General features: G+C 41.9%; 3 protein-coding genes and 1 long non-coding RNA gene across 5 annotated transcripts; 3 read left to right on the forward strand and 1 right to left on the reverse strand.

The window, feature by feature from the left end:
• Positions 1-5,996, forward strand: LOC310636108 (uncharacterized protein). Of its 2 annotated transcripts, XM_083355636.1 has the most exons (4): positions 1-682; positions 1,661-1,787; positions 2,164-2,300; positions 2,897-3,026. In XM_083355636.1, the coding sequence occupies exons 1-4, from the start codon at positions 584-586 to the stop codon at positions 3,005-3,007; spliced, it is 474 nt and encodes a 157-aa protein (XP_083211762.1). In that variant the 5' UTR covers positions 1-583; the 3' UTR covers positions 3,008-3,026. The 2 variants fall into 2 exon arrangements, with proteins under 2 accessions (XP_083211762.1, XP_083211761.1); XM_083355635.1 differs by having other exon boundaries at positions 2,164-5,996.
• On the reverse strand, positions 5,212-27,431 carry LOC310636144. Its single transcript, XR_014491617.1, has 3 exons — positions 26,825-27,431; positions 26,088-26,534; positions 5,212-5,344 (listed from the first exon to the last, which is right to left on the reverse strand). It is a non-coding gene; the product is annotated as an uncharacterized lncRNA (long non-coding RNA).
• Positions 6,777-16,383, forward strand: LOC310633351 (uncharacterized protein; the record flags this gene model as incomplete). Its single annotated transcript, XM_083351053.1, has 5 exons — positions 6,777-7,020; positions 9,233-9,660; positions 10,245-10,352; positions 11,329-11,455; positions 11,860-16,383. 5 exons carry the CDS (start codon positions 6,777-6,779, stop codon positions 14,724-14,726), a joined length of 3,774 nt encoding a protein of 1,257 aa, XP_083207179.1. The 3' UTR covers positions 14,727-16,383.
• Positions 20,589-25,155, forward strand: LOC310636107 (uncharacterized protein; the record flags this gene model as incomplete). Its single annotated transcript, XM_083355634.1, has 3 exons — positions 20,589-20,735; positions 21,824-21,950; positions 22,355-25,155. The coding sequence occupies exons 1-3, from the start codon at positions 20,637-20,639 to the stop codon at positions 25,153-25,155; spliced, it is 3,027 nt and encodes a 1,008-aa protein (XP_083211760.1). The 5' UTR covers positions 20,589-20,636.
• Positions 27,432-27,701: the final 270 nt, after the last annotated feature.

Genomic DNA, 27,701 nt, shown 5'->3' on the forward strand with positions numbered 1-27,701 from the left:
GGGAGCTCCATGATTGTGGCGGTGGGAACAGGAATCTAGCCATATTTGCAACAAGTCAAAGAGATTCAGAACCTGTCTGCAGCCTTTTCAGGAATTCCTCATATTTGGAGACCTGATTTCTTTTTGAGGCAAATGCTTCTGTGTCCTCTTGGAGATAATTCTGTGGGAGAAAAGACTAAATCAGCCCTATTTCATCCACCAAAGATAAAGGGAATTATGCAAATTACACACACCCTTTCCTCTGAAAGGGTTTGCTCAACTATTAAAGAGCTTTCTCTTCCCTTTACGCACCTCCCTAATGTTGTCCACATGTAGTGTACTTCAATGTTTACATTCTGATCTTCTAGCCAAATAAGGACAAACATTTGTATTATGTGAACTGCCAATAGTGCAGAGTTCATCTGTTCCTCATTTACCCCAAAAGATTAGCCAGTTCAGAGCAGAGTCCCCGAGTTCTCCCATTTTGATGGATTGGGGAAGTATAGTTAGAGAAGCAAAAGGAAAGGTAAGTGAACTAACATGGTTATGGTCCTTCCAAAGTGGATCCTCAACCAGGCTGTTCTGACACGTACAGGAGCCAGTCATGAGGAAGATCTCAGCAGAGCTCCTGGGAAGAGGAGATCGATCCAGCCTTTCTCAGGAGCTGCTTTTCAGAAGGATTCAACTTGGGCCACCTTGCCAGGTAAGTGCAAGTTTCTTCCGAGAGCAGTAGAGTTCCAGCTCCCTCCATTCACAAGCTGCCTTTACCACCAAATGCTGAGTATGTGTGCATCTGAACAGAGTATCCCCCAAGAAGGTCCTGCTGAGTCACACATTCGGCTTTTGAAATTGTTCAGGAGATGCAAATGCTGAGAAAGTTGTGTTAGCAAATGTAATTTATATGTTGAAAGAGTTGAATACTTCTTAATACTTTTCAGAAGTGTGCTGAAATCTAGTTAGAAATGAAATCAGCAAATTGAAACAATGAGAATAGGATTATGAAATGGTTCAAAAATATGCTAGCAGATACACTTAAAAGTGATTCATATGAAGAACAACCCCTAATTCAACACTAAGTGGCTGCAACAATAATACATGTTACAGCTTTTTGAAGACTGTTGAAAACTAGTTCAAAAATGAAAGCCATGATTTCAAACAATAGGAATAGAATAAAAAACGCATAGAAGCAAATAATGAGGAGATTGGAGGTTTCTAAATATGATATATAAAAATGCATCACAGAAAGCAGAAACCCCTAAATCGGTGCTAGGTTTCTGCAATAATAAGATTGTTGGTCAAGTGACTTGGTATTTCCAGGCTCATTGCCAAGATTTTGAAATAGATTAGGAAAGAAATTCCCAGTGGATGTGTCCTGTTTTCTCAGCAAGCATGTGAGCCTAGGGGATTCTTCTCCCAAAACTTATTTGCTGGGTTTTTTGGGTCCAGTGGAAAGCTCCCCAATGGTGTCTGTTTTAGCATTCTACAATCTGGATGCACTTAAGCCATGATTTGTGCAGCTACAGCTTCCTAGCCCTAAGGATTCTGTTGACATGCAGACATAAATCTGTCCTGCTAGAAAATGCCCATTGGTCCATCGCAAACCTGTTTTCTGTAATAACAGAAAAAACTTAGAAGTCTTTCCTGGTATTGCCCACTAAAGAAAATTTTATTCTCTTTCTAGGGATCCAGTCCCTCTGAGGAGATGGCTGTGTACTTCACAGAGGAGGAGTGGAGTCTGCTAGATTCTGGCCAGAAGGCCTTATGTAGGGAAGTCATTGAGGAGATTTCTACGGATATGGCTGCTCTGGGTAAGACCAAGCTTTGCTCTGGGTTCCCTTCATTTTTTCAGTGGAAAGAGAACAGGGAAATTGTTTGCACATAGTTGCATCTTTATAAGGCAGTGCAGAAATACTCACCATCGATTTGGGAAATGTTTAGATGCTTTGTGGAAAGAATTGGGCAGACTGATGGATCAACACCAAAGCTTTAATACTTTTCTCAGTTGAAAAATTATTTGTATACCATCAGAGTCTCATAAATAACAATTTGCAGCTATCACATCGTAACTAAATGTGGGTGGTGCCAAATCTGGAATGCAGATTGGCATGTTTGTTAGTGAGGGAAGACAACATATCCTTTGCCATTCTGTATTCTAACCCAAATATTTATTTTCTTTTTTCCAAGCCGATGATGGGCTGGAGAAAGTGAACGACAAGAAAGCTAGATTGAAACCACTTGAAACAGAGAAGCATGATATACAGGAAGTAATGTTTGGCCGTCAAGGGGACATAAAAAGGCAAGAGAGAAACCACATAGGAGGGGTGAGGTCATTCACTTTCCTTCCTAATGGAATCCATGGCTTCCTGTCCCAGCAAGTTGAGAAAGTAAAGAGAAAAGGACAATATGGGGGAAAAGGGAAAAATCCATTCGATACATATGACTATGGTAGAAACCAGGCTAAAGGAAATCTCTCTAAGTCTCAACACTATGGAAAATATGTCAAGAATTCCTTTGCCCTTACTTTATCTAAGACAGTCTATAAGAAACACAAACCACAGACCTCTATAACATCTGGCAGGGGTTCCAGTTGGAGCAGACAGACGATACTGAGCTTGAAGTGTGGAAAGAGTATTGGTAGCAAGAGTAAACTTAATCTCAATAAGAGGATCCCTACTGGGGACAGACCACACAAATGTCTAGAGTGTGGAAAAAGCTTTACTTGGAAAGGATATTTGAACTACCATAAGAGGGTCCACACAGGTGATAGACCTTATAAATGCCTGGAGTGTGGGAAGAGCTTTACTCAGAAAGGAGATCTTAATTCTCATAAAAAGGCCCACACAGGAGAGAGAATATATAAATGCACAGTGTGTGGAAAGGACTTTGTTTACAACAGAAACTTTATTTTTCATCAAAGGATCCACACAGGGAAGAGACCATACAAATGCCTGGAATGTGGGAAGACGTTTCTGACCAAAACACACCTTACTCAGCACCAAAGGATACACACTGGGGAGAAACCACATAAATGTCTGGAGTGTGGAAAGAGCTTTACTCAGAAAGGACATCTTAATGCTCATAAAACATTACACAGTGGAGAGAAACCACATAAATGCCTGAAGTGTGAAAAGAGCTTTACTCGAAAAGAAAGTCTTAGTAATCACGAAAGGAATCACACTGGAGATAAACCACACAAATGCTTGGAGTGTGGAAAGAGCTTTACCAAGAAAGGACATCTTAATTCTCACAAAAAGATCCACACAGGAGAGAGACCATTTAGATGCCAGGAATGTGGAAAGAACTTCAGTGACAAAACTAGACTTAATCACCACCAAAGGATCCACATAGTGGATAACCCATATAAATGCCTGGAATGTGAAAAGAATTTCAATAGCAAGAGTAAGCTTAACGCCCACCAAAGGATCCACACTGGGGAGAAACCACATAAATGCTTGGAGTGTGGAAAGTGCTTCAGTGACAAAAGTACTCTTAATCGCCACGAAAGGATCCACACAGTGGATAACCCATATAAATGCCTGGAGTGTGGAAAAAATTTCAGTAGCAAGAGTAACCTTAGCATCCATCAAAGGATCCACACTGGGGAGAAACCATATAAATGCTTGGAGTGTGGAAAGAACTTCAGTGACAAAAGTACTCTTAATCGTCACCAAAGGATCCACACAGGAGACAGACCATATAGATGCCTGGAATGTGGAAAGAATTTCAATAACAAGAGTAAGCTTAGCATCCACCAAAGGATTCACACTGGGGAGAAACCGTATAAATGTTTGGAGTGTGGAAAGAACTTTAGTGACAAAAGTACTCTTAAACGCCACCAAAGGATCCACACTGTGGATAACCCGTGTAAATGCCTGGAATGTGGAAAGAATTTCAATGCCAAGAGTAGGCTTAGCTTCCACCAAAGGATCCACACTGGGGAGAAACCATATAAATGCATGGAGTGTGGAAAGAACTTCAGTGACAAAAGTAGTCTTATTTGCCACCAAAGGATCCACACAGTGGATAACCCATATAAATGCCTGGAATGTGGAAAGAATTTCAATAGCAAGAGTAAGCTTAGTGTCCACCAAAGGATCCATACTGGGGAGAAACCACATAAATGTCTGAAGTGTGGAAAGAGCTTTACACAGAAAGGACATCTTAATGTTCATAAAATGTTACACACTGGGGAGAAACCACATAAGTGCCTGAAGTGTGAAAAGAGCTTTACTCGAAAAGAAAGTCTTAATGCTCACAAAAGGAGCCACACAGGAGAGAGACCATATAAATGCCTGGAATGTGGAAAGACATTTTCTCGGAAGGGACATCTTAATTCTCATAAAAGGATCAACACTGGGGAGAGAACATATATGTCTATGGAGTGTGGAAAAAAATAATGATTACATAGAGGCACCCACAGTGGAAAACAATGGAAATGCATGAAAAATGGAACAACCTTCACTGAAAATAGTTTGCTTACTTTTTATAAAACAATCTGCATAGGAAAAGCCAAATGAATCCATGCCTTGAGCTTTGTTTGCAGCTGTCAACTTTTTCATGATGCCAGGATTTAGATATGGCAGGATGCTTATTAATGCATTGAGTGTGCAAAGATCTTCTGCTGGAATCTTATTTAACATACAGGAGAAAAGCTATAAGCAACTGAATATCAGAAATGCTGACGGTGGATCAGTGATCTTTTTATTTCTTGAGGCAAATGCTTCTGTTTCTTCTGAGAGATAATTCAGGATGGGAAAATAAATTGAACCCTATTTCATCTTGGGTTGTATAAAGAGAGGCACAGAAACAAGATCATGCAAAGTATTAGTACTGCCTTATAAAACCCTAGTAAGACCGCACATGGAATACTGCAACCAGTTTTGGTCACCATAGTACAAAAAAGATGTTAAGACTTTGGAAAAAGTTCAGAGAAGAGCAACTAAAATGACCAAAGGACTGAAGATTAAAATATATGAAGAACAGCTGCAGGACTTAGGTTTCATTAATCTAAAGAAAAAAGGAAACAGGTGACATGATAGCAATATTCCAGTATTTGAGGGGCTGCCACAAAGTAGAAGGGGGTCAAATTATTCTCCAAACCATCAGAGGCAGGACAAGAAACAATGGTTGGAAACTGACCAATTAAGGAGAAACTTCCTAATAGGACAATCAACCAGTGAAACAACTTGCCTTCAGAAATTGTGGGTGCTCCATCGCTGTAGGTTTTGAAGGAGAGACTACTAGACAGTCACTTGTCTGAAATGGTATGGGTTCTGCTTGAGCGGGGGGGGGGGGGGGTGGATTAGATAGAAAACCTCCAAGGTCCTATTCTATTCTATTCTATTCTATTCTATTCTATTCTATTCTATTCTATTCTATTCTATTCTTCTCTGCATCTATCTTTACACAACAGAAAAAAACCCAGACCAATTTATTAAAAAAATACTGTAAAATGCAGATTAGGAATGCAAGTCAACATAAACATGACAATGGTAAGAGAACACCTATCTACTCTAGACGAGTTCAAACCATCAGAAGGTTCTGAAAGACTTGGCAGATGAAATCTCAGAACCTCTGAACTATATCAAGGAGCACTGGGAAACATCCAAATGACTATAAAGAGGGTGGTGTAGTTTCCATGTTCAAAAAAGGAGAGAAAAATGGAACCGGGAAACTACAGATATATTAGCCTGTCATCAATACCTGGAAAGATTGTGGAAAAATTAAGTAACGAATCTGTGAACACCTAGAGGGAAACAAAGTTATAACCACAAGCCAACATGAATAAGGCAAATCTTATTGCACCCTTTGACAAAGTGACAAAATTAGTGGACCAACAAAATGCTGTGGATGTTGAGTTGGTCCCTTCCAACTCTCTTACTCTGTTATTTTATATCCTTCTTTTCTTCTTTCCTCTAGTGCAGGAATTAATTGAGGCACTTTTTCCAGTTCAGCTAATATTATTCAAACTACTCATGTTCATTGACAATACAATAAACCTTATTTTGAAATCTTAATCCCTCTGTTTCTCTTCTTTACAAATTGTCACTGAGAAAAGACAGCTAAAGAATACGTGTTGGAATGGAGTAATGACCTTGGAGACAGGGAAGAACCGCAGAATGTAAATGTCATGTAAAAGTCCCCATTGGGTGGGTGGGGGGCATTGGAAAAATATCAGAAGAAACACTCCCTAGTTTTCCAGAGTGAAAGGAGAGATGGGGGGAGAAATACTTTTAAAAGATGTAAGGTTTTTGTATTGTGGCCTCACAATATAGATAAAGCTAGTGTTAATTCTCAATGTTCCTTGTCTAGTCTATATCAAAGGACTGACAAATGACTCCTCCAATCAGGATTCCACATCAAGGGTGAAGACCCCAACCCTTTGACTCCAAGTGGCATCTCTGTCTATACTCAACCATGGAGTAACCCAGCTGCAAAAAGAGCCCTTATGCGGTCAAAATAATTACTCATGCCTTTTAAATTCTGCTTTGTTACACATGGTTTTATTATTTTGCATTTTATATTCAGTATTCTGATAAGACCTAATGACTAATCCATGAAGTATTTGTATTACTGAAGGTGGGAGGGGGAACCAAGGCTGACGATTTCCAGGGCAAGGGCAGAATGGCGGTCAGGAAGGCGACCAAAGAAGAGTAAGAAGGGCTACGAAAAACAGGGAGCACCTGGCCAGGAGAGCTCAGGTAGCAAAAGGGATGCTGATAAACTCCAGAGGTTCAGCTACGAAGAGCTGCAGCCCTCAGGATTGAGATCTGTAAGGTCCCTCCTGGCTGTTCAAGATGAAAGCGGCTGGGCAGCGGACCCTTTTCCCTGCCTTGCCCTCAGCATCTCATGTATTCCTGTTGCCATTGGTCTCGCCTTCTATGTTTGGAGCAGTCCTGCAAGGTGGTGGAGGAGGGACACCTGCGGGGGCTCCGCTCATTCAGCCATCCCCGCTGATGAAGGAAGTGCTGGTGGACAAAGCCGCACCGCAGAACCAGGTCCACAGTGGTCTCCTGACCCAAAGCGTTTGGCAGAGACAGGGCAAATGAGGAACCACAATTCTGCTGGTTGTTAGGCAAGGACTGACCGAAGCCCCAAGCAATCCCAGGCTTGTGACATAACATCTTAGTCAACACATAATGTTGGGAGATGATCACACCATAAGCATCACAGCTGGATAAAAGGCCTAGAACTCTATAGTTGAAGCACAATTTAAACAGATGAACAAAAATCCACACAGTATTACTGCTGCCATGTATTCCCATATTTATCACTTTTATAGACCTTTATTTTTAGATCACCAGACCCTTCCCAACTCCAGACCATTTGCTTCAGGAACTTATGCATAAACACTATCACAAACCATTCTCCAATAAGATAATTAAAAAGAATACCTCTAAAATAACAAAAAGAAGTAAAAATTTGGGCCAGAGGAATAATCAAACTACAAATGCATAATTTAGCAGTGGGCTATTCTTTACACAGCAGTTCCTCACCTAAAATCCATTGGAACAGCCAGAGTTAAGCTAGGATTGGAAGTAAGCAGTTTCTTTTCCCTATTTACAAACTACCTGTGACCCTTGATCAGAAACAAAATGCTCCTACAAATGTTTAAATTTGGAGGAGAGTTTAAGAACCAACCTTGCTACTTTTATTCTGAATTCATTTCTTGTCTTTTATCAAAGGACATCATTTGAAAACAATGATCTGATTTTCCAAGAGTTTTGGATGTTAAATAATGAAGGGATTTTATTATGCTTAAGCTTGATGTTAGTAATATTGATATTAGTAGTGATACTTTGTAATCATCTTTGTTTATGTGTAAGCAGCTTTGTAGGTGCTTTATATTGGGAAATTAGTTATATAAAAGTAAATCTTTCATGCATTAGGTACAGGGGATTGCTTACATGAAAAGAGCATGGTAAGGGGAGGGGGAAAAGGAGTTTGGGATGGAGCCTGGGTTGCTGTGTATAAGTCATCTTGGAATTATTTTTCTGTATCTTTTTGTTCTGGAAAGGTATAAATGGTGGAAGACATCTTTCCTGGTTGTTGCCTTCATCTCTCTACCAGCCACAAAGAGAGATGGGGTCACCCAACTCTATTTTGATCAAAATAAAAGTTGTTTGGTTGCTGAAACCTCGGCTCAGGAGTTTCTTTGGCTCTTTTAAATTCTTGAATAATGTTGGGAAAATTGTGAGGCTAAGTGGAAAACCTTACAATAATAAATGACAGATTCATTTATACTGTAAATTCAAAACCTAATAAAATTTCAATATAAAACATACAAATTGCTAATCTGAGAAATCTAGTTATCATTTGGCATTATTATTTTTGCTTGTTCCTGGTTTTCTATCTTGATGAGCCAGTATTTAAATTATGTGCCACCAAAATTTAGGGACCAGGGTCAGCTCCCTTAAACGAGACCCTCAGCTATCTACCCTCACTTTTGCTCTTGCAATCTGGCAATGAACCCCACCGGGAGGATATTTTAAGCGGGAAGAGCAGTAGGAGAGGCGGAAAACTTTATGCACGGAGGGGAAGCCTGGTGTCCAGGAGAGAGAAAAGAGGCACCTGCTTCGGATCCAGTCACTCCTGCGATCTTCGAAGGCGAGAAACCGGGCAAGGCTTTGGCTTTCCCTCCTTTGCAGCCCCCAATCCAACCCACCTTCCCCTCTAATCCCCCTCCCCGATCTAAATCTTGCGTTATTCTGGTAGCCGCTCTGACGAAAGAAGAGGCACTCACGAAGCACTTGTTTTGTTTTTTAAGGAAGCGTGTTAGTTGGAAAAGGTGTATCGGACGCCTTCCGATGTTTAGCCTCGGATCTATTCATCCCGAACCGGACTCAGAGACGAAGAAAGTCCCCATCTTTTAGCGGAGGCTCCCCTAATTGGCCTGCAAGGCCACAGGACCTTCCCCGCACTTTGTACGTATCGCCGCCGCAGCCCCGGCTCCTGCCGAGCGCCTTTCAGCCGCAGCTCCAGGTCTGGCAATTAGAGCAGCATCCGAGCTCCCTCGGCTGGCCGGAAAAGGAGAGTCCGGTCTAGCCAGCCGCTATCTATCGTCTAGGCTCCTTGGCGAGGTGCCAAGGCTCAGGAGCGCGCGGGAAATTATAGCCAGAGCAATTCGCAGCTGTTCCCCTCAGGCGCAGCAGCCCCGAAGAGGCCCCGAGCCCCGTTTCTCCCCTCCTGGGAACCGGGAAATAGGGCAGGTTGAGGGGACAACTCGGCTTGTCTCTTGGGCTTCTTTTGTCAGAAAACCCCACGGAGACCGAGAGGACTCCGGGGATGGGAACAGCCGAAGTCCCCGCCGCCCTTCAGGAGGGGAGCGGAGGGGGCTCCGAGGGAAGAAGCCGCCCGGAAGGTCTACCCGAGGCCGCCCTCAGCCCAGAGATCCACCGCCGGCGCTTCCGCGGTCTCGACGGCTGCCGCCAGGAGGCCGAGACGCCCCGGGAGCTTTGCAGCCGCCTTCACCGCCTGTGCCGCCAGTGGCTGCGGCCGGAGAGGAGCAGCAAAGGGGAGATGCTGGACCTGGTGGTGCTGGAGCAGCTGCTGGCCCTGCTGCCCGCGGAGATGGCGTGCTGGGTGAGGGAGTGCGGAGCCGAGAGCTGTTCGCAGGCGGTGGCCCTGGCCGAAGGCTTCCTCCTCAGCCAATCCCAGCGGGAAGAGGCGGGAAAGGGGCAGGTGAGGAGGCGGGGGGCTTCATCCTGGGAGCTCCATAGGAGGTGGGGGTGGGAGATCAAGAATCTAGCCATGTTTGCAACAAGTCAAAGAGATTCAGAACCTGTCTGCAGCCTTTTCAGGAATTCCTCATATTTGGAGACCTGATTTCTTATTGAAGCAAATCTCCTCTTGGAGATAATTCTGTGGGAGAAAAGACTAAATCAATCCTATTTCATCCACCAAAGGGATTGCAATTACACACACCTTTTCCTCTAAAAGGGTTTGCTCAACTATTAAAGAGCTTTCTCTTCTCTTTACACACTTCCCTAATGTTGTCCACATGTAGTGTACTTCAATCTTTACATTCTGATCTTCTAGCCAAATAAGGACAAACATTTGTACTATGTGAACTGCCTCTAGTACAGAGTCCATCTGTTCATCATTTACCCCAAAACATTAGCCAGTTCAGAGCAGAGTCCCCGAGTTCTCCCATTTTGATGGATTGGGGAAGTATAGTTAGAGAAGCAAAAGGAAAGGTAAGTGAACTAACATGGTTATGGTCCTTCCAAAGTGGATCATCAACCAGGCTGTTCTGACACGTACAGGAGCCAGTCATGAGGAAGATCTCAGCAGAGCTCCTGGTTAGAGGAGATCGATCCAGCCTTTCTCAGGAGCTGCTTTTCAGAAGGATTCAACTTGGGCCACCTTGCCAGGTAAGTGCAAGTTTCTTCCGAGAGCAGTAGAGTTCCAGCTCCCTCCATTCACAAGCTGCCTTTACCACCAAATGCTGAGTATGTGTGCATCTGAACAGAGTATCCCCCAAGAAGGTCCTGCTGAGTCACACATTCGGCTTTTGAAATTGTTCAGGAGATGCAAATGCTGAGAAAGTTGTGTTAGCAAATGTAATTTATATGTTGAAAGAGTTGAATACTTCTTAATACTTTTCAGAAGTGTGCTGAAATCCAGTTAGAAATGAAATCAGCAAATTGAAACAATGAGAATAGGATTATGAAATGGTTCAAAAATATGCTAGCAGATACACTTAGTGATTCATATGAAGAACAACCCCTAATTCAACACTAAGTGGCTGCAACAATAATACATGTTACAGCTTTTTGAAGACTGTTGAAAACTAGTTCAAAAATGAAAGCCATGATTTCAAAGAATAGGAATAGAATAAAAAAAGCATAGAAGCGAATAATGAGGAGATTGGAGGTTTCTAAATATGATATATAAAAATGCATCACAGAAAGCAGAAACCCCTAAATCGGTGCTAGGTTTCTGCAATAATAAGATTGTTAGTCAAGTGACTTGGTTATTTCCAGGCTCATTGTCAACATTTTGAAATAGATTAGGAAAGAAATTCCCAGTGGATGTGTCCTGTTTTCTCAGCAAGCATGTGAGCCTAGGGGATTCTTCTCCCAAAACATATTTGCTGGGTTTTTTGGGTCCAGTGGAAAGCTCCCCAATGGTGTCTGTTTTAGCATTCTACAACCTGGATGCACTTAAGCCATGATTTGTGCAGCTACAGCTTCCTAGCCCTAAGGATTCTGTTGACATGCAGACATAAATCTGTCCTGCTAGAAAATTCCCATTGGTCCATCGCAAACCTGTTTTCTGTAATAACAGAAAAAACTTAGAAGTCTTTCCTGGTATTGCCCACTAAAGAAAATTTTATTCTCTTTCTAGGGATCCAGTCCCTCTGAGGAGATGGCTGTGAACTTCACAGAGGAGGAGTGGAGTCTGCTAGATTCTGGCCAGAAGGCCTTATGTAGGGAAGTCATTGAGGAGATTTCTACGGATATGGCTGCTCTGGGTAAGACCAAGCTTTGCTCTGGGTTCTTCATTTTTTCAGTGGAAAGAGAACAGGGAAGTTGTTTGCACATAGTTGCATCTTTATAGAAATTAAATTAATAAACAATAAATAAATAAATAAGGCAGTGCAGAAATACCATCGATTTGGGAAATGTTTACTTGCTTTTTGGAAAGAGTTGGGCAGACTGATGGATCAACACCAAAGCTTTACTACATATCTCAGTTGAAAAGTTATTTGTATACCATCAGAGTCTCCTAAATAACAATTTGCAGCTATCGCATCGTAACTAAATGTGGGTGGTGCCAAATCTGGAATGCAGATTGGCATGTTTGTTAGTGAGGGAAGACAACATATCCTTTGCCATTCTGTATTCTAACCCAAATATTTATTTTCTTTTTTCCAAGCCGATGATGGGCTGGAGAAAGAGAACGACAAGAAAGCTAGATTGAAACCACTTGAAACAGAGAAGCATGATATACAGGAAGTAATGTTTGGCCGTCAAGGGGACATAAAAAGGCAAGAGAGAAACCACATAGGAGGGGTGAGGTCATTCACTTTCCTTCCTAATGGAATCCATGGCTTCCTGTCCCAGCAAGTTGAGAAAGTAAAGAGAAAAGGACAATATGGGGGAAAAGGGAAAAATCCATTCGATACATATGACTATGGTAGAAACCAGGCTAAAGGAAATCTCTCTAAGTCTCAACACTATGGAAAATATGTCAAGAATTCCTTTGCCCTTACTTTATCTAAGACAGTCTATAAGAAACACAAACCACAGACCTCTATAACATCTGGCAGGGGTTCCAGTTGGAGCAGACAGACGATACTGAGCTTGAAGTGTGGAAAGAGTATTGGTAGCAAGAGTAAACTTAATCTCAATAAGAGGATCCCTACTGGGGAGAGACCACACAAATGTCTAGAGTGCGGAAAAAGCTTTACTTGGAAAGGATATTTGAACTACCATAAGAGGGTCCACACAGGTGATAGACCTTATAAATGCCTGGAGTGTGGGAAGAGCTTTACTCAGGAAGGAGATCTTAATTCTCATGAAAAGGCCCACACAGGAGAGAGAATATATAAATGCACAGTGTGTGGAAAGGACTTTGTTTACAACAGAAACTTTATTTTTCATCAAAGGATCCACACAGGGAAGAGACCATACAAATGCTTGGAATGTGGGAAGAGGTTTCTGACCAAAACACACCTTACTCAGCACCAAAGGATACATACTGGGGAGAAACCACATAAATGTCTGGAGTGTGGAAAGAGCTTTACTCAGAAAGGACATCTTAATGCTCATAAAACATTAAACAGTGGAGAGAAACCACATAAATGCCTGAAGTGTGAAAAGAGCTTTACTCGAAAAGAAAGACTTAGTACTCACGAAAGGAATCACACTGGGGATAAACCAGACAAATGCTTTACCAAGAAAGGACATCTTAATTCTCACGAAAAGATCCACACAGGAGAGAGACCATATAGATGCCAGGAATGTGGAAAGAACTTCAGTGACAAAAGTACTCTTAATCGCCACCAAAGGATCCACATAGTGGATAACCCATATAAATGCCTGGAATGTGGAAAGAATTTCATTAGCAAAAGTAAGCTTAGTGTCCACCAAAGGATCCACACTGGGGAGAAACCACATAAATGCTTGGAGTGTGGAAAGTGCTTTAGTGACAAAAGTAATCTTAATCGCCACGAAAGGATCCACCTAGTGGATAACCCATATAAATGCCTGGAATGTGGAAAAAATTTCAGTAGCAAGAGTAACCTTAGCATCCATCAAAGGATCCACACTGGGGAGAAACCATATAAATGCTTGGAGTGTGGAAAGAACTTCAGTGACAAAAGTACTCTTAATCGCCACCAAAGGATCCACACAGTGGATAATCCATATAAATGCTTGGAGTGTGGAAAGTGTTTCAATATGAAGAATAAGCTTAGCCTCCACCAAAGGATCCACACTGGGGAGAAACCACATAAATGCCTGGAATGTGGAAAGAATTTCAATAGCAAGAGTAAGCTTAGTATCCACCAAAGGATTCACACTGGGGAGGAACCATATAAATGCTTGGAGTGTGGAAAGAACTTCAATGACAAAAGTAGTCTTAATCGTCACCAAAAGATCCACACAGGAGAGAGACCATATAGATGCTTGGAGTGTGGAAAGAACTTCAGTGACAAAAGTACTCTTAATTACCACCAAAGGATCCACATAGTGGATAACCCATATAAATGCCTGGAATGTGGAAAGAATTTCATTAGCAAGAGTAAGCTTAGTGTCCACCAAAGGATCCACACTGGGGAGAAACCACATAAATGCTTGGAGTGTGGAAAGTGCTTCAGTAACAAAAGTAATCTTAATCGCCACGAAAGGATCCACCTAGTGGATAACCCATATAAATGCCTGGAATGTGGAAAAAATTTCAGTAGCAAGAGTAACCTTAGCATCCATCAAAGGATCCACACTGGGGAGAAACCATATAAATGCTTGGAGTGTGGAAAGAACTTCAGTGACAAAAGTAGTCTTAATCGCCACCAAAGGATCCACACAGTGGATAATCCATATAAATGCTTGGAGTGTGGAAAGTGTTTCAATATGAAGAATAAGCTTAGCCTCCACCAAAGGATCCACACTGGGGAGAAACCACATAAATGCCTGGAATGTGGAAAGAATTTCAATAGCAAGAGTAAGCTTAGTATCCACCAAAGGATCCACACTGGGGAGGAACCATATAAATGCTTGGAGTGTGGAAAGAACTTCAGTGACAAAAGTAGTCTTAATCGTCACCAAAGGATCCACACAGGAGAGAGACCATATAGATGCTTGGAGTGTGGAAAGAACTTCAGTTACAAAAGTAGTCTTAATTGTCACCAAAGGATCCACACAGGAGAGAGACCATATAGATGCCTGGAATGTGGAAAGAATTTCATTAGCAAGAGTAAGCTTAGTGTCCACCAAAGGAACCACACTGGGGAGAAACCACATAAATGTCTGAAGTGTGGAAAGAGCTTTACACAGAAAGGACATCTTAATGTTCATAAAATGTTACACACTGGGGAGAAACCACATAAGTGCCTGAAGTGTGAAAAGAGCTTTACTCAAAAAGAAAGTCTTAATTCTCACAAAAGGAGCCACACAGGAGAGAGACCATATAAATGCCTGGAATGTGGAAAGACATTTTCTCGGAAGGGACATCTTAATTCTCATGAAAGGATCAACACTGGGGAGAGAACATTTATGTCTATGGAGTGTGGAAAAAAATAATGATTACATAGAGGCATCCACAGTGGAAAACAATGGAAATGCATGAAAAATGGAACAACCTTCACTGAAAATAGTTTGCTTACATTTCATAAAACAATCTGCATAGGAAAAGCCAAATGAATCCATGCCTTGAGTTTTGTTTGCAGCTGTCAACTTTTTCATGATGCCAAGATTTAGATATGGCAGGATGCTTATTAATGCATTGAGTGTGCAAAGATCTTCTGCTGGAATCTTATTTAACATACAGGAGAAAAGCTATAAGCAACTGAATATCAGAAATGCTGACGGTGGATCAGTGATCTTTTTATTTCTTGAGGCAAATGCTTCTGTTTCTTCTGAGAGATAATTCAGGATGGGAAAATAAATTGAACCCTATTTCATCTTGGGTTGTATAAAGAGAGGCACAGAAACAAGATCATGCAAAGTATTAGTACTGCCTTATAAAACCCTAGTAAGACTGCACATGGTATACTGCAACCAATTTTGGTCACCATAGTACAAAAAAGATGTTAAGACTTTGGAAAAAGTTCAGAGAAGAGCAACTAAAATGACCAAAGGACTGAAGATTAAAATATATGAAGAACAGCTGCAGGACTTAGGTTTCATTAATCTAAAGAAAAAAGTAAACAGGTGACATGATAGCAATATTCCAGTATTTGAGGGGCTGCCACAAAGTAGAAGGGGGTCAAATTATTCTCCAAACCATCAGAGGCAGGACAAGAAACAATGGTTGGAAACTGACCAAAGAGAGAAGCAACCTGGAATTAAGGAGAAACTTCCTAATAGTAAGGACAATCAACCAGTGAAACAACTTGCCTTCAGAAATTGTGGGTGCTCCATCGCTGTAGGTTTTGAAGGAGAGACTACTAGACAGTCACTTGTCTGAAATGGTATGGGTTCTGCTTGAGCAGGGGGTGTGTATTAGATAGAAGACCTCCAAGGTCCTATTCTATTCTATTCTATTCTATTCTATTCTATTCTATTCTATTCTATTCTATTCTATTCTATTCTATTCTATTCTATTCTATTCTATTCTCTGCATCTATCTTTACACAACAGAAAAAAAGCCAGACCAATTTATTAAAAAAATACTGTAAAATGCAGATTAGGAATGCAAGTCAACATAAACATGACAATGGTAAGAGAACACCTATCTACTCTAGATGAGTTCAAACCATCAGAAGGTTCTGAATGACTTGGCAGATGAAATCTCAGAACCTCTGAACTATATCAAGGAGCACTGGGAAACAACCAAATGATTATAAAGAGGGTGGTGTAGTTTCCATGTTCAAAAAAGGAGAGAAAAATGGAACCGGGAAACTACAGATATATTAGCCTGTCATCAATACCTGGAAAGATTGTGGAAAAATTAAGTAACGAATCTGTGAACACCTAGAGGGAAACAAAGTTATAACCACAAGCCAACATGAATAAGGCAACTCTTATTGCACCCTTTGACAAAGTGACAAAATTAGTGGACCAACAAAATGCTGTGGATGTTGAGTTGGTCCCTTCCAACTCTGTTACTCTGTTATTTTATATCCTTCTTTTCTTCTTTCCTCTAGTGCAGGAATTAATTGAGGCACTTTTTCCAGTTCAGCTAATATTATTCAAACTACTCATGTTCATTGACGATACAATAAACCTTATTTTGAAATCTTAATCCCTCTGTTTCTCTTCTTTACAAATTGTCACTGAGAAAAGACAACTAAAGAATACGTGTTGGAACGGAGTAATGACCTTGGAGACAGGGAAGAACCGCAGAATGTAAATGTCATGTAAAAGTCCCCATTGGGAGGGTGGGGGGCATTGGAAAAATATCAGAAGAAACACCCCCTAGTTTTCCAGAGTGAAAGGAGAGATGGGGGGAGAAATACTTTTAAAAGATGTAAGGTTTTTGTATTGTGGCCTCACAATATAGATAAAGCTAGTGTTCTCAATGCTCCTTGTCTAGTCTATATCAAAGGACTGACAAATGACTCCTCCAATCAGGATTCCACATCAAGGGTGAAGACCCCAACCCTTTGACTCCAAGTGGCATCTCTGTCTATACTCAACCATGGAGTAACCCAGCTGCAAAAAGAGCCCTTATGCGATCAAAAGAATTAGTCATGCCTTTTAAATTCTGCTTTGTTACACATGGTTTTATTATTTTGCATTTTATATTCAGTATTCTGATAAGACCTAATGACTAATCCATGAAGTATTTGTATTACTGAAGGTGGGAGGGGGAACCAAGGCTGACGATTTCCAGGGCAAGGGCAGAATGGCGGTCAGGAAGGGGACCAAAGAAGAGTAAGAAGGGCTACGAAAAACAGGGAGCACCTGGCCAGGAGAGCTCAGGTAGCAAAAGGGATGCTGATAAACTCCAGAGGTTCAGCTACGAAGAGCTGCAGCCCTCAGGATTGAGATCTGCAAGGTCCCTCCTGGCTGTTGAAAGCAGCTGGGCAGCGGACCCTTTTCCCTGCCTTGCCCTCAGCATCTCATGTATTCCTGTTGCCATTGGTCTCGCCTTCTATGTTTGGAGCAGCCCTGCAAGGTGGTGGAGGAGGGACACCTGCGGGGGCTCCGCTCGTTCAGCCATCCCCGCTGATGAAGGAAGTGCTGGTGGACAAAGCCGCACCGCAGAACCAGGTCCACAGTGGTTTCCTGACCCAAAGCGTTTGGCAGAGACAGGGCAAATGAGGAACCACAATTCTGCTGGTTGTTAGGCAAGGACTGACCGAAGCCCCAAGCAATCCCAGGCTTGTGACATAACATCTTAGTCAACACATAATGTTGGGAGATGATCACACCATAAGCATCACAGCTGGATAAAAGGCCTAGAACTCTATAGTTGAAGCACAATTTAAACAGATGAACAAAAATCCACACAGTATTACTGCTGCCATGTATTCCCATATTTATCACTTTTATAGACCTTTATTTTTAGATCACCAGACCCTTCCCAACTCCAGACCATTTGCTTCAGGAACTTATGCATAAACACTATCACAAACCATTCTCCAATAAGATAATTAAAAAGAATACCTCTAAAATAACAAAAACAAGTAAAAATTTGGGCCAGAGGAATAATCAAACTACAAATGCATAATTTAGCAGTGGGCTATTCTTTACACAGCAGTTCCTCACCTAAAATCCATTGGAACAGCCAGAGTTAAGCTAGGATTGGAAGTAAGCAGTTTCTTTTCCCTATTTACAAACTACCTGTGACCCTTGATCAGAAACAAAATGCTCCTACAAATGTTTAAATTTGGAGGAGAGTTTAAGAACCAACCTTGCTACTTTTATTCTGAATTCATTTCTTGTCTTTTATCAAAGGACATCATTTGAAAACAATGATCTGATTTTCCAAGAGTTTTGGATGTTAAATAATGAAGGGATTTTATTATGCTTAAGCTTGATGTTAGTAATATTGATATTAGTAGTGATACTTTGTAATCATCTTTGTTTATGTGTAAGCAGCTTTGTAGGTGCTTTATATTGGGAAATTAGTTATATAACAGTAAATCTTTCATGCATTAGGTACAGGGGATTGCTTACATGAAAAGAGCATGGTAAGGGGAGGGGGAAAAGGAGTTTGGGATGGAGCCTGGGTTGCTGTGTATAAGTCATCTTGGAATTATTTTTCTGTATCTTTTTGTTCTGGAAAGGTATAAATGGTGGAAGACATCTTTCCTGGTTGTTGCCTTCATCTCTCTACCAGCCACAAAGAGAGATGGGGTCACCCAACTCTATTTTGATCAAAATAAAAGTTGTTTGCTTGCTGAAACCTCGGCTCAGGAGTTTCTTTGGCTCTTTTAAATTCTTGAATAATGCTGGGAAAATTGTGAGGCTAAGTGGAAAACCTTACAATAATAAATGGCAGATTCTTTTATACTGTAAATTCAAAACCTAATAAAATTTCAATATAAAACATACAAATTGCTAATCTGAGAAATCTAGTTATCATTTGGCATTATTATTTTTGCTTGTTCCTGGTTTTCTATCTTGATGAGCCAGTATTTAAATTATGTGCCACCAAAATTTAGGGACCAGGGTCAGCTCCCTTAAACGAGACCCTCAGCTATCTACCCTCACTTTTGCTCTTGCAATCTGGCAATGAACCCCACCGGGAGGATATTTTAAGCGGGAAGAGCAGTAGGAGAGGCGGAAAACTTTATGCACGGAGGGGAAGCCTGGTGTCCAGGAGAGAGAAAAGAGGCACCTGCTTCGGATCCAGTCACTCCTGCGATCTTCGAAGGCGAGAAACCGGGCAAGGCTTTGGCTTTCCCTCCTTTGCAGCCCCCAATCCAACCCACCTTCCCCTCTAATCCCCCTCCCCGATCTAAATCTTGCGTTATTCTGGTAGCCGCTCTGACGAAAGAAGAGGCACTCACGAAGCACTTGTTTTGTTTTTTAAGGAAGCGTGTTAGTTGGAAAAGGTGTATCGGACGCCTTCCGATGTTTAGCCTCGGATCTATTCATCCCGAACCGGACTCAGAGACGAAGAAAGTCCCCATCTTTTAGCGGAGGCTCCCCTAATTGGCCTGCAAGGCCACAGGACCTTCCCCGCACTTTGCACGCATCGCCGCCGCAGCCCCGGCTCCTGCCGAGCGCCTTTCAGCCGCAGCTCCAGGTCCGGCAATTAGAGCAGCATCCGAGCTCCCTCGGCTGGCCGGAAAAGGAGAGTCCGGTCTAGCCAGCCGCTATCTATCGTCTAGGCTCCTTGGCGAGGTGCCAAGGCTCAGGAGCGCGCGGGAAATTATAGCCAGAGCAATTCGCAGCTGTTCCCCTCAGGCGCAGCAGCCCCGAAGAGGCCCCGAGCCCCGTTTCTCCCCTCCTGGGAACCGGGAAATAGGGCAGGTTGAGGGGACAACTCGGCTTGTCTCTTGGGCTTCTTTTGTCAGAAAACCCCACGGAGACCGAGAGGACTCCGGGGATGGGAACAGCCGAAGTCCCCGCCGCCCTTCAGGAGGGGAGCGGAGGGGGCTCCGAGGGAAGAAGCCGCCCGGAAGGTCTACCCGAGGCCGCCCTCAGCCCAGAGATCCACCGCCGGCGCTTCCGCGGTCTCGACGGCTGCCGCCAGGAGGCCGAGACGCCCCGGGAGCTTTGCAGCCGCCTTCACCGCCTGTGCCGCCAGTGGCTGCGGCCGGAGAGGAGCAGCAAAGGGGAGATGCTGGACCTGGTGGTGCTGGAGCAGCTGCTGGCCCTGCTGCCCGCGGAGATGGCGTGCTGGGTGAGGGAGTGCGGAGCCGAGAGCTGTTCGCAGGCGGTGGCCCTGGCCGAAGGCTTCCTCCTCAGCCAATCCCAGCGGGAAGAGGCGGGAAAGGGGCAGGTGAGGAGGCGGGGGGCTTCATCCTGGGAGCTCCATAGGAGGTGGGGGTGGGAGATCAAGAATCTAGCCATGTTTGCAACAAGTCAAAGAGATTCAGAACCTGTCTGCAGCCTTTTCAGGAATTCCTCATATTTGGAGACCTGATTTCTTATTGAAGCAAATCTCCTCTTGGAGATAATTCTGTGGGAGAAAAGACTAAATCAATCCTATTTCATCCACCAAAGGGATTGCAATTACACACACCTTTTCCTCTAAAAGGGTTTGCTCAACTATTAAAGAGCTTTCTCTTCTCTTTACACACTTCCCTAATGTTGTCCACATGTAGTGTACTTCAATCTTTACATTCTGATCTTCTAGCCAAATAAGGACAAACATTTGTACTATGTGAACTGCCTCTAGTACAGAGTCCATCTGTTCATCATTTACCCCAAAACATTAGCCAGTTCAGAGCAGAGTCCCCGAGTTCTCCCATTTTGATGGATTGGGGAAGTATAGTTAGAGAAGCAAAAGGAAAGGTAAGTGAACTAACATGGTTATGGTCCTTCCAAAGTGGATCCTCAACCAGGCTGTTCTGACACGTACAGGAGCCAGTCATGAGGAAGATCTCAGCAGAGCTCCTGGGAAGAGGAGATCGATCCAGCCTTTCTCAGGAGCTGCTTTTCAGAAGGATTCAACTTGGGCCACCTTGCCAGGTAAGTGCAAGTTTCTTCCGAGAGCAGTAGAGTTCCAGCTCCCTCCATTCACAAGCTGCCTTTACCACCAAATGCTGAGTATGTGTGCATCTGAACAGAGTATCCCCCAAGGAGGTCCTGCTGAGTCACACATTCGGCTTTTGAAATTGTTCAGGAGATGCAAATGCTGAGAAACTTGTGTTAAGAATTGTAATTTATATGTTGAAAGAGTTTAATACTTTTCAGAAGAGTGCTGAAATCTAGTTAGAAATGAAGTCAGCAAATTGAAACAATGAGAATAGGATTATGAAATGGTTCAAAAATATGCTAGCAGATACACTTAAAAGTGATTCATATGAAGAACAACCCCTAATTCAACACTAAGTGGCTGCAACAATAATACATGTTACAGCTTTTTGAAGACTGTTGAAAACTAGTTCAAAAATGAAAGCCATGATTTCAAAGAATAGGAATAGAATAAAAAAAGCATAGAAGCGAATAATGAGGAGATTGGAGGTTTCTAAATATGATATATAAAAATGCATCACAGAAAGCAGAAACCCCTAAATCGGTGCTAGGTTTCTGCAATAATAAGATTGTTAGTCAAATGACTTGGTTATTTCCAGGCTCATTGTCAACATTTTGAAATAGATTAGGAAAGAAATTCCCAGTGGATGTGTCCTGTTTTCTCAGCAAGCATGTGAGCCTAGGGGATTCTTCTCCCAAAACATACGGTATTTGCTGGGTTTTTTGGGTCCAGTGGAAAGCTCCCCAATGGTGTCTGTTTTAGCATTCTACAACCTGGATGCACTTAAGCCATGATTTGTGCAGCTACAGCTTCCTAGCCCTAAGGATTCTGTTGACATGCAGACATAAATCTGTCCTGCTAGAAAATTTATTTATTTATTTATTTATTTATTTATTTATTAGTTTTTATAAACCGCCCTTCTCCCGAGGGACTCGGGGCGGTGTACAGAGGAAGGAATGTATACAGAAATGTATACAAAATTCCCATTGGTCCATCGCAAACCTGTTTTCTGTAATAACAGAAAAAACTTAGAAGTCTTTCCTGGTATTGCCCACTAAAGAAAATTTTATTCTCTTTCTAGGGATCCAGTCCCTCTGAGGAGATGGCTGTGAACTTCACAGAGGAGGAGTGGAGTCTGCTAGATTCTGGCCAGAAGGCCTTATGTAGGGAAGTCATTGAGGAGATTTCTACGGATATGGCTGCTCTGGGTAAGACCAAGCTTTGCTCTGGGTTCTGCATTTTTTCAGTGGAAAGAGAACAGGGATGTTGTTTGCACATAGTTGCATCTTTATAGAAATTAAATTAATAAAAAATAAATAAATAAATAAGGCAGTGCAGAAATATCATCGATTTGGGAAATGTTTACTTGCTTTGTGGAAAGAGTTGGGCAGACTGGTGGATCAACACCAAAGCTTTAATACATATCTCAGTTGAAAAGTTATTTGTATACCATCAGAGTCTCCTAAATAACAATTTGCAGCTATCGCATCGTAACTAAATGTGGGTGGTGCCAAATCTGGAATGCAGATTGGCATGTTTGTTAGTGAGGGAAGACAACATATCCTTTGCCATTCTGTATTCTAACCCAAATATTTATTTTCTTTTTTCCAAGCCGATGATGGGCTGGAGAAAGAGAACGACAAGAAAGCTAGATTGAAACCACTTGAAACAGAGAAGCATGATATACAGGAAGTAATGTTTGGCCGTCAAGGGGACATAAAAAGGCAAGAGAGAAACCACATAGGAGGGGTGAGGTCATTCACTTTCCTTCCTATTGGAATCCATGGCTTCCTGTCCCAGCAAGTTGAGAAAGTAAAGAGAAAAGCACAATATGGGAAAAAAGAGAAAAATCCATTCGATACATATGACTATGGTAGAAACCAGGCTAAAGGAAATCTCTCTAAGTCTCAACACTATGGAAAATATGTCAAGAATTCCTTTGCCCTTACTTTATCTAAGACAGTCTATAAGAAACACAAACCACAGACCTCTATAACATCTGGCAGGGGTTCCAGTTGGAGCAGACAGACGATACTGAGCTTGAAGTGTGGAAAGAGTATTGGTAGCAAGAGTAAACTTAATCTCAATAAGAGGATCCCTACTGGGGAGAGACCACATAAATGTCTAGAGTGCGGAAAAAGCTTTACTTGGAAAGGATATTTGAACTACCATAAGAGGGTCCACACAGGTGATAGACCTTATAAATGCCTGGAGTGTGGGGAGAGCTTTACTCAGGAAGGAGATCTTAATTCTCATGAAAAGGCCCACACAGGAGAGAGAATATATAAATGCACAGTGTGTGGAAAGGACTTTGTTTACAACAGAAACTTTATTTTTCATCAAAGGATCCACACAGGGAAGAGACCATACAAATGCCTGGAATGTGGGAAGAGGTTTCTGACCAAAACACACCTTACACAGCACCAAAGGATACACACTGGGGAGAAACCACATAAATGCCTGAAGTGTGAAAAGAGCTTTACTCGAAAAGAAAGTCTTAGTACTCACGAAAGGAATCACACTGGGGATAAACCAGACAAATGCTTGGAGTGTGGAAAGAGCTTTACCAAGAAAGGACATCTTAATTCTCACGAAAAGATCCACACAGGAGAGAGACCATTTAGATGCCAGGAATGTGGAAAGTGCTTCAGTGACAAAAGTACTCTTAATCGGCACAAAGGGATCCACACAATGGATAACCCATATAAATGCCTGGAATGTGGAAAAAAATTCAGTAGCAAGAGTAACCTTAGCATCCATCAAAGGATCCACACTGGGGAGAAACCATATAAATGCTTGGAGTGTGGAAAGAACTTCAGTTACAAAAGTACTCTTAATCGTCACCAAAGGATCCACACAGGAGAGAGACCATATAGATGCTTGGAATGTGGAAAGAATTTCAATAGCAAGAGTAACCTCAGCATCCATCAAAGGATCCACACTGGGGAGAAACCATATAAATGCTTGGAGTGTGGAAAGAACTTCAGTGACAAAAGTACTCTTAATCGCCACCAAAGGATCCACATACTGGATAATCCATATAAATGCCTGGAATGTGAAAAGAATTTCAATAGCAAGAGTAAGCTTAACGCCCACCAAAGGATCCACACTGGGGAGAAACCACATAAATGCTTGGAGTGTGGAAAGTGCTTCATTGACAAAAGTACTCTTAATCGCCACGAAAGGATCCACACAGTGGATAACCCATATAAATGCCTGGAATGTGGAAAAAATTTCAGTAGCAAGAGTAACCTTAGCATCCATCAAAGGATCCACACTGGGGAGAAACCATATAAATGCTTGGAGTGTGGAAAGTGTTTCAATATGAAGAATAATCTTAGCCTCCACCAAAGGATCCACACTGGGGAGAAACCACATAAATGCCTGGAATGTGGAAAGAATTTCAATAGCAAGAGTTACCTTAGCATCCATCAAAGGATCCACACTGGGGAGAAACCATATAAATGCTTGGAGTGTGGAAAGAACTTCAGTGACAAAAGTACTCTTAATCGCCACCAAAGGATCCACACAGTGGATAATCCATATAAATGCTTGGAGTGTGGAAAGTGTTTCAATATGAAGAATAAGCTTAGCCTCCACCAAAGGATCCACACTGGGGAGAAACCACATAAATGCCTGGAATGTGGAAAGAATTTCAATAGCAAGAGTTACCTTAGCATCCATCAAAGGATCCACACTGGGGAGAAACCACATAAATGCCTGGAATGTGGAAAGAATTTCAATAGCAAGAGTTACCTTAGCATCCATCAAAGGATTCACACTGGGGAGAAACCATATAAATGCTTGGAGTGTGGAAAGAATGTCAGTGACAAAAGTAGTCTTAATCGTCACCAAAGGATCCACACAGGAGAGAGACCATATAGATGCCTGGAATGTGGAAAGAATTTCAATGCCAAGAGTAGGCTTAGCTTCCACCAAAGGATCCACACTGGGGAGAAACCATATAAATGCTTGGAGTGTGGAAAGAACTTCAGTGACAAAAGTACTCTTAATTGTCACCAAAGGATCGACACAGGAGAGAGACCATATAGATGCCTGGAATGTGGAAAGAATTTCATTAGTAAGAGTAAGCTTAGTATCCACCAAAGGATCCACACTGGGGAGAAACCACATAAATGTCTGAAGTGTGGAAAGAGCTTTACACAGAAAGGACATCTTAATGTTCATAAAATGTTACACACTGGGGAGAAACCACATAAGTGCCTGAAGTGTGGAAAGAGCTTTACTCAAAAAGAAAGTCTTAATTCTCACAAAAGGAGCCACACAGGAGAGAGACCATATAAATGCCTGGAATGTGGAAAGACATTTTCTCAGAAGGGACATCTTAATTCTCATAAAAGGATCAACACTGGGGAGAGAACATATATGTCTATGGAGTGTGGAAAAAAATGATTACATAGAGGCACCCACAGTGGAAAACAATGGAAATGCATGAAAAATGGAACAACCTTCACTGAAAATAGTTTGCTTACTTTTCATAAAACAATCTGCATAGGAAAAGCCAAATGAATCCATGCCTTGAGCTTTGTTTGCAGCTGTCAACTTTTTCATGATGCCAGGATTTAGATATGGCAGGATGCTTATTAATGCATTGAGTGTGCAAAGATCTTCTGCTGGAATCTTATTTAACATACAGGAGAAGAGCTATAAGCAACTGAATATCAGAAATGCTGACGGTGGATCAGTGATCTTTTTATTTCTTGAGGCAAATGCTTCTGTTTCTTCTGAGAGATAATTCAGGATGGGAAAATAAATTGAACCCTATTTCATCTTGGGTTGTATAAAGAGAGGCACAGAAACAAGATCATGCAAAGTATTAGTACTGCCTTATAAAACCCTAGTAAGACCGCACATGGCATACTGCAACCAGTTTTGGTCACCATAGTACAAAAAAGATGTTAAGACTTTGGAAAAAGTTCAGAGAAGAGCAACTAAAATGACCAAAGGACTGAAGATTAAAATATATGAAGAACAGCTGCAGGACTTAGGTTTCATTAATCTAAAGAAAAAAGTAAACAGGTGACATGATAGCAATATTCCAGTATTTGAGGGGCTGCCACAAAGTAGAAGGGGGTCAAATTATTCTCCAAACCATCAGAGGCAGGACAAGAAACAATGGTTGGAAACTGACCAAAGAGAGAAGCAACCTGGAATTAAGGAGAAACTTCCTAATAGGACAATCAACCAGTGAAACAACTTGCCTTCAGAAATTGTGGGTGCTCCATTGCTGTAGGTTTTGAAGGAGAGACTACTAGACAGTCACTTGTCTGAAATGGTATGGGTTCTGCTTGAGCAGGGGGGGGGGGGTGGATTAGATAGAAAACCTCCAAGGTCCTATTCTATTCTATTCTATTCTATTCTATTCTATTCTATTCTATTCTATTCTATTCTATTCTATTCTATTCTATTCTTCTCTGCATCTATGTTTACACAACAGAAAAAAACCCCAGACCAATTTATTAAAAAAATACTGTAAAATGCAGATTAGGAATGCAAGTCAACATAAACATGACAATGGTAAGAGAACACCTATCTACTCTAGACGAGTTCAAACCATCAGAAGGTTCTGAAAGACTTGGCAGATAAAATCTCAGAACCTCTGAACTATATCAAGGAGCACTGGGAAACATCCAAATGACTATAAAGAGGGTGGTGTAGTTTCCATGTTCAGAAAAGGAGAGAAAAATGGAACCGGGAAACTACAGATATATTAGCCTGTCATCAATACCTGGAAAGATTGTGGAAAAATTAAGTAACGAATCTGTGAACACCTAGAGCAGGGGTCAGCAACCTGAAACAGTGAAAGAGCCACTCGGAACCGGTTCCCTCACAAAAGGAAAAACTGGGAGCCGCAAAAAATGTGTGCGCATGTACGTACATGCAGGCATGCACCAGAACAGGGTTTGACTGAAGAGTGGAGCCAAGGCGAGATATGCACCTACCCTGCATATTTGAATTGATTGGTTGAACTTTTTTAGTTCCACCTTTTTTTTTGGACTGCACATGTCAGAGGACTGGGAGCCGCATGCGGCTCCAGAGCCACAGGTTGCAGACCTGTGACCTAGAGGGAAACAAAGTTATAACCACAAGCCAACATAAATAAGGCAAATCTTATTGCACCCTTTGACAAAGTGACAAAATTAGTGGACCAACAAAATGCTGTGGATGTTGAGTTGGTCCCTTCCAACTCTGTTACTCTGTTATTTTATATCCTTCTTTTCTTCTTTCCTCTAGTGCAGGAATTAATTGAGGCACTTTTTCCAGTTCAGCTAATATTATTCAAACTACTCATGTTCATTGACAATACAATAAACCTTATTTTGAAATCTTAATCCCTCTGTTTCTCTTCTTTACAAATTGTCACTGAGAAAAGACAGCTAAAGAATACGTGTTGGAATGGAGTAGTGACCTTGGAGACAGGGAAGAACTTCAGAATGTAAATGTCATGTAAAAGTCCCCATTGGGAGGGTGGGGGGCATTGGAAAAATATCAGAAGAAACACTCCCTAGTTTTCCAGAGTGAAAGGAGAGATGGGGGGAGAAATACTTTTAAAAGATGTAAGGTTTTTGTATTGTGGCCTCACAATATAGATAAAGCTAGTGTTAATTCTCAATGTTCCTTGTCTAGTCTATATCAAAGGACTGACAAATGACTCCTCCAATCAGGATTCCACATCAAGGGTGAAGACCCCATCCCTTTGACTCCAAGTGGCATCTCTGTCTATACTCAACCATGGAGTAACCCAGCTGCAAAAAGAGCCCTTATGCGGTCAAAATAATTACTCTTGCCTTTTAAATTCTGCTTTGTTACACATGGTTTTATTATTTTGCATTTTATATTCAGTATTCTGATAAGACCTAATGACTAATCCATGAAGTATTTGTATTACTGAAGGTGGGAGGGGGAACCAAGGCTGACGATTTCCAGGGCAAGGGCAG

This window comes from Vipera ursinii, assembly GCF_947247035.1.
Source record: "Vipera ursinii genome assembly, chromosome: 2".
Classification (NCBI taxonomy): domain Eukaryota; kingdom Metazoa; phylum Chordata; class Lepidosauria; order Squamata; family Viperidae; genus Vipera; species Vipera ursinii.